Here is a 14,356-nt window from a genome sequence, read left to right as displayed (position 1 = left end):
ACTCGCCTGGCCGAGGCCAGGGCCAACATCATGGTCACTTTCCATGTGAGATATTTCAAATCCACAGATTTGAGCGGTTTAAACCAATGTGATTTGAGGAATCCCAGAACTACGTTGAGATCCCACAGTGCCACTGGAGGCACAAAAGGGGGTTGTATATGCAGTACTCCCTTGACAAACTTCTGGACTTCAGGAACTGAAGCCAATTCTTTCTGGAAGAAAATCGACAGGGCCGAAATTTGAACCTTAATGGACCCCAATTTGAGGCCCATAGACACTCCTGTTTGCAGGAAATGCAGGAATCGACCGAGTTGAAATTTCTTCGTGGGGCCTTCCTGGCCTCACACCACGCAACATATTTTCGCCACATGTGGTGATAATGTTGTGCGGTCACCTCCTTCCTGGCTTTGACCAGGGTAGGAATGACCTCTTCCGGAATGCCTTTTTCCCTTAGGATCCGGCGTTCAACCGCCATGCCGTCAAACGCAGCCGCGGTAAGTCTTGGAACAGACATGGTACTTGCTGAAGCAAGTCCCTTCTTAGCGGCAGAGGCCATGAGTCCTCTGTGAGCATCTCTTGAAGTTCCGGGTACCAAGTCCTTCTTGGCCAATCCGGAGCCACGAGTATAGTTCTTACTCCTCTACGTCTTATAATTCTCAGTACCTTAGGTATGAGAAGCAGAGGAGGGAACACATACACCGACTGGTACACCCACGGTGTTACCAGAACGTCCACAGCTATTGCCTGAGGGTCTCTTGACCTGGCGCAATACCTGTCCAGTTTTTTGTTCAGGCGGGACGCCCTCATGTCCACCTTTGGTCTTTCCCAACGGTTCACAATCATGTGGAAGACTTCCCGATGAAGTCCCCACTCTCCCGGGTGGAGGTCGTGCTGAGGAAGTCTGCTTCCCAGTTGTCCACTCCCGGAATGAACACTGCTGACAGTGCTATCACATGATTTTCCGCCCAGCGAAGAATCCTTGCAGTTTCTGCCATTGCCCTCCTGCTTCTTGTGCCGCCCTGTCTGTTTACGTGGGCGACTGCCGTGATGTTGTCCCACTGGATCAATACCGGCTTACCTTGAAGCAGAGGTCTTGCTAAGCTTAGAGCATTGTAAATTGCTCTTAGCTCCAGTATATTTATGTGGAGAGAAGTCTCCAGACTTGATCACACTCCCTGGAAATTTTTTCCTTGTGTGACTGCTCCCCAGCCTTTCAGGCTGGCATCCGTGGTCACCAGGACCCAGTCCTGAATGCCGAATCTGTGGCCCTTTAGTAGATGAGCACTCTGCAGCCACCACAGAAGAGACACCCTTGTCCTTGGAGACAGGGTTATCCGCTAATGCATCTGAAGATGCGATCCGGACCATTTTTTTTTTTTTTTTTTTCCCAGCAGATCCCACTGAAAAGTTCTTGCGTGAAATCTGCCGAATGGAATCGCTTCGTAAGAAGCCACCATTTTTCCTAGGACCCTTGTGCAATGATGCACTGACACTTTTCCTGGTTTTAGGAGGTTCCTGACTAGCTCGGATAACTCCCTGGCTTTCTCCTCCGGGAGAAACACCTTTTTCTGGACTGTGTCCAGAATCATCCCTAGGAACAGCAGACGTGTCGTCGAAGACAGCTGCGATTTTGGAATATTTAGAATCCACCCGTGCTGTCGTAGAACTACTTGAGATAGTGCTACTCCGACCTCCAACTGTTCTCTGGACCTTGCCCTTATCAGGAGATCGTCCAAGTAAGGGATAATTAAGACGCCTTTTCTTTGAAGAAGAATCATCATTTCGGCCATTACCTTGGTAAAGACCCGGGGTGCCGTGGACAATCCAAACGGCAGCGTCTGAAACTGATAGTGACAGTTTTGTACCACGAACCTGAGGTACCCTTGGTGAGAAGGGCAAATTGGGACATGGAGGTAAGCATCCTTGATGTCCAGGGACACCATATAGTCCCCTTCTTCCTGGTTCGCTATCACTGCTCTGAGTGACTCCATCTTGATTTGAACCTTTGTATGTAAGTGTTCAAATATTTCAGATTTAGAATAGGTCTCACCGAGCCGTCTGGCTTCAGTACCACAATATAGTGTGGAATAATACCCCTTTCCTTGTTGTAGGAGGGGTACTTTGATTATCACCTGCTGGGAATACAGCTTGTGAATTGTTTCCAATACTGCCTCCCTGTCGGAGGGAGACGTTGGTAAAGCAGACTTCAGGAACCTGCGAGGGGGAGACGTCTCGAATTTCCAATCTGTACCCCTGGGATACTACTTGTAGGATCCAGGGGTCCACTTGCGAGTGAGCCCACTGCGCGCTGAAACTCTTGAGACGACCCCCCACCGCACCTGAGTCCGCTTGTACGGCCCCAGCGTCATGCTGAGGACTTGGCAAAAGCGGTGGAGGGCTTCTGTTCCTGGGAATGGGCTGCCTGCTGCAGTCTTCTTCCCTTTCCTCTATCCCTGGGCAGATATGACTGGCCTTTTGCCTGCTTGCCCTTATGGGGACGAAAGGACTGAGGCTGAAAAGACGGTGTCTTTTTCTGCTGAGATGTGACTTGGGGTAAAAAAGGTGGATTTTCCAGCTGTTGCCGTGGCCACCAGGTCCGATGGACCGACCCCAAATAACTCCTCCCCTTTATACGGCAATACTTCCATGTGCCGTTTGGAATCTGCATCACCTGACCACTGTCGTGTCCATAAACATCTTCTGGCAGATATGGACATCGCACTTACTCTTGATGCCAGAGTGCAAATATCCCTCTGTGCATCTCGCATATATAGAAATGCATCCTTTAAATGCTCTATAGTCAATAAAATACTGTCCCTGTCAAGGGTATCAATATTTTCAGTCAGGGAATCCGACCAAGCCACCCCAGCGCTGCACATCCAGGCTGAGGCGATCGCTGGTCGCAGTATAACACCAGTATGTGTGTATATACTTTTTAGGATATTTTCCAGCCTCCTATCAGCTGGCTCCTTGAGGGCGGCCGTATCTGGAGACTGTAACGCCACTTGTTTTGATAAGCGTGTGAGCGCCTTATCCACCCTAAGGGGTGTTTCCCAACGCGCCCTAACTTCTGGCGGGAAAGGGTATAACGCCAATAATTTTCTATCGGGGGAAACCCACGCATCATCACACACTTCATTTAATTTATCTGATTCAGGAAAAACTACAGGTAGTTTTTTCACACCCCACATAATACCCTCTTTTGTGGTACTTGTAGTATCAGAAATATGTAACACCTCCTTCATTGCCCTTAACATGTAACGTGTGGCCCAAATGGAAAATACGTTTGTTTCTTCACCGTCGACACTGGAGTCAGTGTCCGTGTCGACCGACTGAGGTAAATGGGCGTTTTAAAGCCCCTGACGGTGTTTGAGACGCCTGGACAGGTACTAATTGGTTTGCCGGCCGTCTCATGTCGTCAACCGACCTTGCAGCGTGTTGACATTATCACGTAATTCCCTAAATAAGCCATCCATTCCGGTGTCGACTCCCTAGAGAGTGACATCACCATTACAGGCAATTGCTCCGCCTCCTCACCAACATCGTCCTCATACATGTCGACACACACGTACCGACACACAGGGAATGCTCTGATAGAGGACAGGACCCCACTAGCCCTTTGGGGAGACAGAGGGAGAGTTTGCCAGCACACACCAAAACGCTATATTATACAGGGACAACCTTATATAAGTGTTTTCCCTTATAGCATCTTAATATATAATAATATCGCCAAATAAGTGCCCCCCCTCTCTGTTTTAACCCTGTTTCTGTAGTGCAGTGCAGGGGAGAGCCTGGGAGCCTTCCTAGCAGCGGAGCTGTGTAGGAAAATGGCGCTGTGTGCTGAGGAGAATAGGCCCCGCCCCCTTTTCGGCGGGCTTCTTCTCCCGTTTTTCTGACAACCTGGCAGGGGTTAAATACATCCATATAGCCCCAGGGGCTATATGTGATGTATTTTTAGCCAGCATAGGTACTTTCATTGCTGCCCAGGGCGCCCCCCCAAGCGCCCTGCACCCTCAGTGACCGTTGGTGTGAAGTGTGCTGAGAGCAATGGCGCACAGCTGCAGTGCTGTGCGCTACCTCATGAAGACTGAGAAGTCTTCAGCCGCCGATTTCTGGACCTCTTCTCTCTTCAGCATCTGCAAGGGGGTCGGCGGCGCGGCTCCGGTGACCCATCCAGGCTGTACCTGTGATCGTCCCTCTGGAGCTAGTGTCCAGTAGCCTAAGAAGCCAATCCATCCTGCACGCAGGTGAGTTCACTTCTTCTCCCCTAAGTCCCTCGTTGCAGTGAGCCTGTTGCCAGCAGGACTCACTGAAAATAAAAAACCTAACAAACTTTTACTCTAAGCAGCTCTTTAGGAGAGCCACCTAGATTGCACCCTTCTCGGCCGGGCACAAAAACCTAACTGAGGCTTGGAGGAGGGTCATAGGGGGAGGAGCCAGTGCACACCACCTGATCCTAAAGCTTTTACTTTTGTGCCCTGTCTCCTGCGGAGCCGCTATTCCCCATGGTCCTGACGGAGTCCCCAGCATCCACTTAGGACGTCAGAGAAATGACAGTTAGGAGCCGATTGGCTGGTACTTTATCACTGTGATATTTATCACTTTTCAGGCTTAGTACATCTGGCCCATTAAGAGAAAAGTCCAGAAGCAGAGCATTGTGTCCCTCCTGTAGAGGGTCATGTTGGGAGGTATGCGGTCTGTCTGCAGATCTCACAGATCAACTGGGATTATAGATTGCTAGTGTATTAGTAACATTAGTCAGGGACTACTTTTGTTACTGGTTTAACCTGGTAAAATAACTAAGGTAAGGTCCGGCTTGGTCACTGGGAACATCCTGATTCCCGTCCCGTAGCATTATCCCCACCTAATTATGCCGGCCGCAGGCGAGGTGACTGGTGCCTGCGTGGTAAGCGACGGTTAGAAGGGGGCGTGGCCCGGTCGTGTCACTCTGACAAGTGGGCGCGCGTGACCGCCAACTCTCGCTCCAGGAAGTGCCTGTCAGGCAGGCAGCAGCAGTCATCAGCGCCGCGAACTATCCGGATCAGCAGCATGGAGAGCGGGGCATACGGGGCGGCTAAATCCGGGGGGAGCTTCAATTTGGAGCAGTTTCTCAAACGGCCGGAGACGATATTGCGGCTCTTAAGCGCTGTGAGTACTATACACACTCCCTTATACTGCCTCTATGTATATCTCTCTACTTCTATATAACCACCTGTAGCTACTTCTCCGGCAGTTCATGTACTATAGCTCTCCCCATACACACCGCAGCAGCCTCGGCACTGTGTAATAATAATGATCTAACACAGCGTGTCCCTAGCAGCCGCTAAACTGCGTCCCAGCAGCATGACTGCTCTTAAAGAAACGAAAGAGTAAGTTGCAAGGAACTTATAGCGCGCATGAATCCTCCATTAGCAGGATATATATCATCATCACCATGTGACTCCCCCACCCTATGTCATATGCTGGGATTAATATCCTGGCAGGGCCAGGTCATGTGATTGCTGGGCACGTGGGGTCTGTTTACTTTCAGGGGATAACATTAGGGGATGACTCCTTCACTGCTGCTGCTGGCCTGTGCTCTAGTCCAGGGATTATATTATGTGGGGTTATTACTCCCTTAATCCCTACTGCTTGTTAATCAAGGCCCAGGCATAAGTGTCCTGGCCCAAATTGTGCAATAGGAATGTGTATTTAAATAAAGACTGGGGTTATATATCTATCTTACACTCAAATGAATAACTGGACCACTAATATATACACACACACACACACACTCACACTCACACACTACATAGGACCGGCACTCACCCCTCACTAGATATTTGCTCCGGTGCCCTCTGGAAACAATGAATACTTAGCACATCATACAAGCAGCGGCACTCTGAGACTCTCAGTAGTGAAAAATTGCTGTAAAAATTTATTCCATGTCACTACATGTGCAGGCCAACGTTTCGGGGCATGTGTGCCCCTTTGTCAGAGAAAAGAAACCCTATACTATTGTACATTTGCCATATATTGTGATCTGTAATTGTGAAAAAGGGTTACCTCTGTCTAGATTGGGTATCTTTATCTAGATACTTTGCTTTTAATAAATTGTGTAAGGCCATAATCATTTGGTCAATTTTTAGTTGGTAACCAGTTAAAGTGATTGAGAGCGCCCTCTGATTCAATTTGCTGGAGGTGTTTTGTATGGTCCTCACTAACAGGAGGATCGAATTAGAGGGCTGCCGCACCAGCGCAGTAATTAGGTATAATTGTGTTTTGAGATATATAATTTGCTTTTTTTTTTATATTCTCATAATCTAGGAAATTATAAAAAAGTGACTGAAGTGATTAGGAGTCATTCAGCCTTACTTGTTCACTCCTGATAGGAGACTTGGAACAGAGTCACCATTGTTTGCATAGACCAATCCTCACTGTGAAAATACTTTTAGCAAAGGTGTGTTAGTGTAAGGGAATAGTAGGCTTGTCTGAAAGGAGAGCTATGATGATGAGGCATCGGGGATCATTTAGAATGTCATAGGAGACAGTACAGCATTATTATAATTTATAGCATTATGGGGCAGATGTATTAACCTGGAGAAGGCATAAGGAAGTGATAACCAACCTTGCACATATCACTGGTTTATCACTTCCTTATGCCTTCTCCAGGTTAATACATCTGCCCCTATGTTTAGTGCTTCTGTTTTGTCTTTTTGCACAGACATAATGAAACTGTTGAATGGTTATTAGTCCCCCAAAGTGGCCTTTTATGTTCAAAGTTATTTATAGGCTAATAACTCTTGGAGTGCCCTGTAATGGCTACTAAACCTATGACACAGATTCTCTGGTAAAGACCTTTCCAATAAAGGTGTGTTTAATGGTGGAAACTCTGTTACAGGCTTCCTTCCTGACCGACTGCTGAAATAAACAAGGGCTTATGCAGATAAGAAAATAGATGTAATTATAGATAGTACATTTTCATTTGACTGAAAAAAAAAAAAGACTTATGATTTCAAAGATATTCTAGTCAGTTTATCACATTCATAGCATCGTGATCACATCAAAACATGGCAGTACTAACTGGTCAATTTATCAAGGTTTCTGCATAATTTTATTAATTGTTGCTTTGTACTAATGGCCTAATGCACGAGATTTCAAAGAAATCTGCAAAAGGCAAATTTCCGCTTTTGTTTTTAAATTGCGTATTCTTTATTGAAAATTTCAGTACAGACAAAAAGAAAACCATAACAATACAATACAGACATTGAACAGAAACAATTACATTACGTCCTCTGCCACTCAGTTATACAACCAGTGTAGCCCACATACATTAGTGACCAGAACAATCTTCCAATTTAAAAAAATATCCGCTTACTTCCGCCACATCCATGACCTCTTTATATCTCACAACTTTAATCTGCTGGCTATAACAGAAACATGGCTCCCACAATCAGACACAGCTTCCCCTACAGCACTGTCACACTGTGGTTTCCACTTCACACACACACACACACACACACACACACACACACACACACACACACACACACACACACACACACACACACACACACACACACCCCCCCCCCCCCCCCTAAGCCTGGTAATAGTAAAGGAGGGGAGGTTGGAATATTACTGTCCCAATTTTTCACATACACAGTTCTACCTCAGGTTCCATCACTTGCATTCACATAATTTGAAGTTCACTCTGAGGATTTTCATCCCCTTCTCTCTGCTTATTGCAGCTATCTCTTGCCCTCATGGGCAACCCAAACATCAATTTCTAGAAGATTTTTCTGCCTGGCTCCCACACTTCTTATCCTGTGACATCTCCACCACCAGTATGGGTGATTTCAATATAGCTCTTGACAGTCCACAATCTGTTCATGCTTCCAAACTCCTCACCCAATGGTATAACTCCTCTACTAGGCTCTGCTCAGTTTCTGAATTCATTAACACTCCTTTCCCTCTCTCTGATCACCTTCTCAATCTCTTCCATTACTGTAAACTCTGACAATAAAAACAAGCAAGCCTCCTCTAACCCGCAGAAATACTAACAATATACATTTTCAACAACTTTCCACTTCTCTGCAACAACTGCTCTCACCATTTTCTTCATTTACCACACCTGAGACTGCTGTATCCCACCTGCACCAGACTCTAGAGCATGCACTTGATGAAGTGGCTCCAGGTACCCATCACACTCCACGTAGGCTTAGATGCCAACCGTGGCACTCTAAATCAACAAGACCCCTACAAAAACTGTCACGTAAAGTAGAATGTCAGTGGCGTAAATATCAGAATCCAAGAGACTTTCTCACATATAAGACCACCTACCACTCCTATCGTCAGGCCCTGGACTCTGCTGAACAAACATATTTCCAATCTCTCATCTCTTCTCATGCCATCAACCCCAAGCAACTTTTTAATGCATTTAAATCACTTCTTTACCCTCCCTCACCTCCCCCACTAGCTACTATCTGTGCACAAGAACTTGCTTCCTACTTCAAGGCTAAGATTGACAAAATCCGAGATGAAATGGTATGCTCTAACTCAGCCAGTGACCTGCTCAATTCCCTACCTGAACCCTCTGGCACTTTCTCTTCATTTGATTCCACAAGTGAAGATGAAGTATCAATACTGTTTTCATCCTCCTACTCCACTACCTCTCCTTCCTCTTGATCCTATACCCTCAAAAGTCAGTAAAACTTTGTCTCCTGTGCTTATCCCAACCTTAACTAAAATCTGTAATCTCTCTCTTCTCTCTTTCCTTCTCTGTTTAAGCATGCAGTGATTACTCCCATTCTGAAAAAACACAATTCTGACCCAAACACTCTCTAACTACGGTCCCATTTCTCAGCTCCCATGTCTCTCCAAGCTACTTGAGACTTGCCTTACACACTTTCTTAACTCCCACTAGTGTTCACTCTAGGAGTGAAAAGGGGCAAGGCGCCGGACTCCGGGGGCACATGTGCGCGCGCGCCCGAAACGGGGGCGCGGCCACGCAAATCAGGGGGCGTGGCCACACCTACGTCCTTTTAAGGGGCGGTGCGGCCCACAGACGCTAATATAGAGAGCGTCTGTGGCCGGCGACGTCACTGTTGGGGGCGTGCCCAGCACCTCCGTCGGTGCTGGGCTTCCCCCAGCACTCTCCCAATGCGTGAATGGATGCCGCGCGCATACGCACGGCATCTATACACGCCGGGAGGGCAGGAAGCGGGCGGCTGTTCTAGCAGGGCACCGCAAAAGGGGCAGGGCGGGTTTTGCCTGCTAAAAAACGGGCAGGGCGCGGCGCCCTGCTAAAACAGCCTAGAGTGAACACTACCCACAACGTATTGGACCCACTTCAGTCAGGCTTTCGTGCCCATCAGTCCAGAGACGGCACTGACCAAAGTAGTGAATGATCTGGTCACTGCTAGATCGAAAGGCCATTACACATTTCTTGTTCCTCTAGATCTCTCTGCTGCTTTTGACACTTACCACTCTCTTCTCATACAAACACTACAATCCCTAGGTCTTAAGGACACAGCACGTGGTTTTCATCCTACTTATCTAATCGCTCTTTCAGTGTTCACTTCTCTGATTCTACCTCTATCAGTTGGAGTACTGTAAGGCTCATTCTTAGGTCCTCTGCTTTTCTTAATCTATACCTCATCTCTTGGTAAACTAATCAGCTCCTTTGGATTTTGGTATCATCTGTACGCTGATGATACTCAAATCTACCTATCCTCTCCTGATTTATCACCATCTGTATTAGTTCGTGTCACTGAATGCCTGTCTGCCATTTCATCTTTGATGTCATCTCGCCAACTGTTGACAATGTGACTATCCACCTTACCCCACAAACTCGCTCTCTAGGTGTCATCCTTGACTCTGAACTGTCCTTTGTTCCACACATTCAATCTGTCTCTAAATCATGTTAGATGCACCTAAAAAACATCCAAAATAATAAGAATTTACTTACCGATAATTCTATTTCTCATAGTCCGTAGTGGATGCTGGGACTCCGTCAGGACCATGGGGAATAGCGGGCTCCGCAGGAGACAGGGCACATCTAAAAAAGCTTTTAGGTCACATGGTGCGTACTGGCTCCTCCCCCTATGACCCTCCTCCAAGCCTCAGTTAGGTACTGTGCCCGGACGAGCGTACACAATAAGGAAGGATCTTGAATCCCGGGTAAGACTCATACCAGCCACACCAATCACACCGTACAACTTGTGATCTGAACCCAGTTAACAGTATGATAACACAAACGAAGTAGCCTCTGAACAGATGGCTCACAACAACAGTAATAACCCGATTTTTGTAACAATAACTATGTACAAGCATTGCAGACAATCCGCACTTGGGATGGGCGCCCAGCATCCACTACGGACTATGAGAAATAGAATTATCGGTAAGTAAATTCTTATTTTCTCTAACGTCCTAGTGGATGCTGGGACTCCGTCAGGACCATGGGGATTATACCAAAGCTCCCAAACGGGCGGGAGAGTGCGGATGACTCTGCAGCACCGAATGAGAGAACTCCAGGTCCTCTTTAGCCAGAGTATCAAATTTGTAAAATTTTACAAACGTGTTCTCCCCTGACCACGTAGCTGCTCGGCAAAGTTGTAATGCCGAGACTCCTCGGGCAGCCGCCCAGGATGAGCCCACTTTCCTTGTGGAATGGGCCTTTACAGATTTAGGCTGTGGCAGGCCTGCCACAGAATGTGCAAGTTGGATTGTACTACATATCCAACGTGCAATCGTCTGTTTAGACGCAGGAGCACCCAACTTGTTGGGTGCATACAATGTAAACAACGAGTCAGATTTTCTGACTCCAGCTGTCCTTGAAATATATATTTTTAATGCTCTGACAACGTCCAGTAACTTGGAGTCCTCCAAGTCGCTAGTAGCCGCAGGCACCACAATAGGCTGGTTCAAGTGAAATGCCGAAACCACCTTAGGGAGAAATTGAGGACGTGTCCTCAATTCTGCCCTGTCCGAATGGAATATCAGATATGGGCTTTTGTATGACAAAGCTGCCAACTCCGAAACTCTCCTGGCTGAAGCCAGGGCCAACAGCATGGTTACCTTCCATGTAAGGTATTTTAAATCTACCGATTTTTAAAGGCTCAAACCAATGAGATTTGAGAAAATTTAGAACCACGTTCAAATCCCACGGTGCCACTGGAGGCACTATTGGGGGTTGTATATGTAGTACACCTTTGACAAAAGTTTGTACTTCAGGCACTAACGCCAATTCCTTCTGGAAGAAAATTGATAAGGCCGAAATTTGAACTTTAATGGACCCCAATTTGAGGCCCATAGACAATCCTGCTTGCAGGAAATGTAAGAATCGACCCAATTGAAATTCTTCCATTGGAGCCTTCTTGGCCTCACACCACGCAACATATTTTCTCCAAATGCGGTGATAATGTTGTGCGGTCACTTCTTTCCTGGCTTTAATTAAAGTAGGAATAACTTCCTCAGGAATGCCCTTCTCTTTTAGAATCCGGCGTTCAACCGCCATGCCGTCAAACGCAGCCGCGGTAAGTCTTGGAACATACAAGGTCCCTGCTGAAGCAGATCCCTTCTTAGAGGTAGAGGCCACGGATCCTCCGTGAGCATCTCTTGAAGTTCCGGATACCAAGTTCTTCTTGGCCAGTCCGGAGCTACCAGTATTGTTCTTACTCCTCTTTTCCGTATAATTCTCAGTACCTTTGGTATGAGAGGCAGAGGAGGGAACACATACACTGACTGGTACACCCACGGTGTTACCAGAGCGTCCACAGCTATTGCCTGAGGGTCTCTTGACCTGGCGCAATACCTGTCCAATTTTTTGTTGAGGCGAGACGCCATCATGTCCACCTTTTGGTTTTTCCCAACGGTTCACAATCATGTGGAAAACTTCTGGATGAAGTCCCCACTCTCCCGGGTGAAGGTCGTGTCTGCTGAGGAAATCTGCTTCCCAGTTGTCCACTCCCGGGATGAACACTGCTGACAGTGCTACGACATGATTCTCCGCCCAGCGCAGAATCCTTGCAGCTTCTGCCATTGCACTCCTGCTTCTCGTGCCGCCTTGTCGGTTTACGTGGGCGACTGCCGTGATGTTGTCGGACTGGATCAACACCGGCTGACCCTGAAGCAGCGATTTTGCCAGGCTTAGAGCATTGTAGATCGCTCTTAGCTCCAGTATATTTATGTGAAGAGACGTCTCCAGGTTTGACCACACGCCCTGGAAGTTTCTTCCCTTTGTGACTGCTCCCCAACCTCGTAGGCTGGCATCCGTAGTCACCAGGACCCAGTCCTGTATGCCGAATCTGCGGCCCACTAACAGATGGGCAGTCTGCAACCCCCACAGGAGAGACAACCTTGTTCTCGGTGACAGTGTTATCCGCTGATGCATGTGCAGATGCGATCCGGACCATTTGTCCAGCAGATCCCACTGAAATGTTCGTGCATGGAATCTGCCGAATGGAATCGCTTCGTACGAAGCCACCATCTTTCCCAGGACTCTTGTGCATTGATGTACTGACACAGTTCCTGGTTTTAGGAGGTTCTTGACAAGTTCGGATAACTCCCTTGCTTTCTCTTCCGGGAGAAATACCTTTTTCTGAACCGTGTCCAGAATCATGCCCAGGAACAGCAGATGTGTTGTCGGGGTCAATTGAGATTTTGGAAGATTTAGAATCCACCCGTGTTGCTGAAGCACTACTTGTGTTAGCGCTACACCGACTTCCAGCTGTTCTCTGGACTTTGCCCTTATCAGGAGATCGTCCAAGTAAGGGATAATTAATACGCCTTTTCTTCGTAGAAGAACCATCATTTCGGTCATTACCTTGGTAAAGACCCGAGGGGCCGTGGACAACCCAAACGGCAGCGTTTGAAACTGATAATGACAGTCTTGTATCACGAACCTGAGATACCCTTGGTGTGAGGGGTAAATCGGGACATGTAGATAAGCATCTTTTATGTCCAAGGACACCATGAAGTCTCCTTCTTCCAGATTCGCTATCACTGCTCTGAGTGACTCCATCTTGAACTTGAATTTCTTTATGTACAGGTTCAAGGATTTCAGATTTAGAATAGGCCTTACCGAACCGTCCGGTTTCGGTACCACAAATAGTGTGGAATAATACCCCTTTCCCTGTTGTAGGAGGGGTACCTTGACTATCACCTGCTGAGAATACAGCTTGTGAATGGCTTCCAAAACCGACGTCCTTTCTGAGGGAGACGTTGGTAAAGCAGACTTTAGGAACCGGCGAGGGGGAGACCTTTCGAACTCCAGCATGTAACCCTGAGATACTATCTGCAGGACCCACGGGTCCACTTGTGAGTGAACCCATTGATTGCTGAAAATCTTGAGTCGACCCCCCACCGTTCCTGAGTCCGCTTGTAAAGCCCCAGCGTCATGCTGATGGCTTTGTAGAAGCCGGGGCGGGCTTCTGTTCCTGGGCAGGGGCTGCTTGCTGCCCTTTCATACCCTTTCCTCTGCCTCGCGGCAGATAAGACTGTCCTTTTGGTCGCTTTTTATAGGAGCGAAAGGACTGCGGCTGAAAAGACGGTGTCTTTTTCTGTTGGGAGGGGGTCTGAGGTAAAAAAGTGGATTTGCCGGCAGTTGCCGTGGCCACCAGGTCCGAAAGACCGACCCCAAACAATTCCTCTCCTTTATATGGCAATACTTCCATATGCCTCTTGGAATCCGCATCACCTGACCACTGTCGCGTCCATAAACTTCTTCTGGCAGATATGGACATCGCGCTTACTCTTGATGCTAGAGTACAAACATCCCTCTGAGCATCTCGCATATAAAGGAAAGCATCCTTTAATTGCTCTAGAGTCAATAAAATACTGTCCCTATCCAGGGTATCAATATTTTCAGTCAGAGAATCCAACCACACTACCCCAGCACTGCACATCCAGGCTGAGGCTATTGCCGGTCGCAGTATAACACCAGTATGTGTGTGTATATACTCTTCAGTGTAGTTTCCAGCCTCCTATCTGCTGGATCCTTGAGGGCGGCCGTATCAGGAGACGGCAACGCCACTTGCTTTGATAAACGTGTGAGCGCCTTATCCACCCTAGGGGGTGTTTCCCAGCGCGCCCTAACCTCTGGTGGGAAAGGGTATAATGCCAATAACTTCTTGGAAATTAGCAGTTTTCTATCGGGGTTAACCCACGCTTCATCACACACGTCATTCAATTCCTCTGATTCTGGAAAAAATACAGGTAGTTTTTTCACCCCCCACATAATACCCCTTTTTGAGGTACCAGCAGTATCAGAGATCTGCAAAGCCTCCTTCATTGCCGTGATCATATAACGTGTGGCCCTATTGGAAAATACGTTTGTTTCTTCACCGTCGACACTAGATTCATCTGTGTCGGTACCCGT

At 47.5% G+C, this 14,356-nt stretch overlaps 1 protein-coding gene across 1 annotated transcript in view; it reads left to right on the top strand.

Moving 5' to 3' along the window:
- Positions 1–4,941: 4,941 nt before the first annotated feature.
- SYNGR2 (synaptogyrin 2) overlaps positions 4,942–14,356 on the top strand; it is a 71,123-nt gene continuing 61,708 nt past the window's right edge. Inside the window, exon 1 of the mRNA XM_063961297.1 lies at positions 4,942–5,148. Within this exon, the coding sequence (XP_063817367.1) occupies positions 5,050–5,148 (99 nt within the window). The 5' untranslated portion in view covers positions 4,942–5,049. The remainder of the gene's footprint in view (positions 5,149–14,356) is intronic.

The sequence above is a fragment of the Pseudophryne corroboree genome, chromosome 3, assembly GCF_028390025.1.
Source record: "Pseudophryne corroboree isolate aPseCor3 chromosome 3, aPseCor3.hap2, whole genome shotgun sequence".
Lineage (NCBI taxonomy): Eukaryota > Metazoa > Chordata > Amphibia > Anura > Myobatrachidae > Pseudophryne > Pseudophryne corroboree.
The sequence above is the reverse complement of the archived record's forward strand: the minus strand, read 5'-3'. Positions and strand labels throughout refer to the sequence as shown.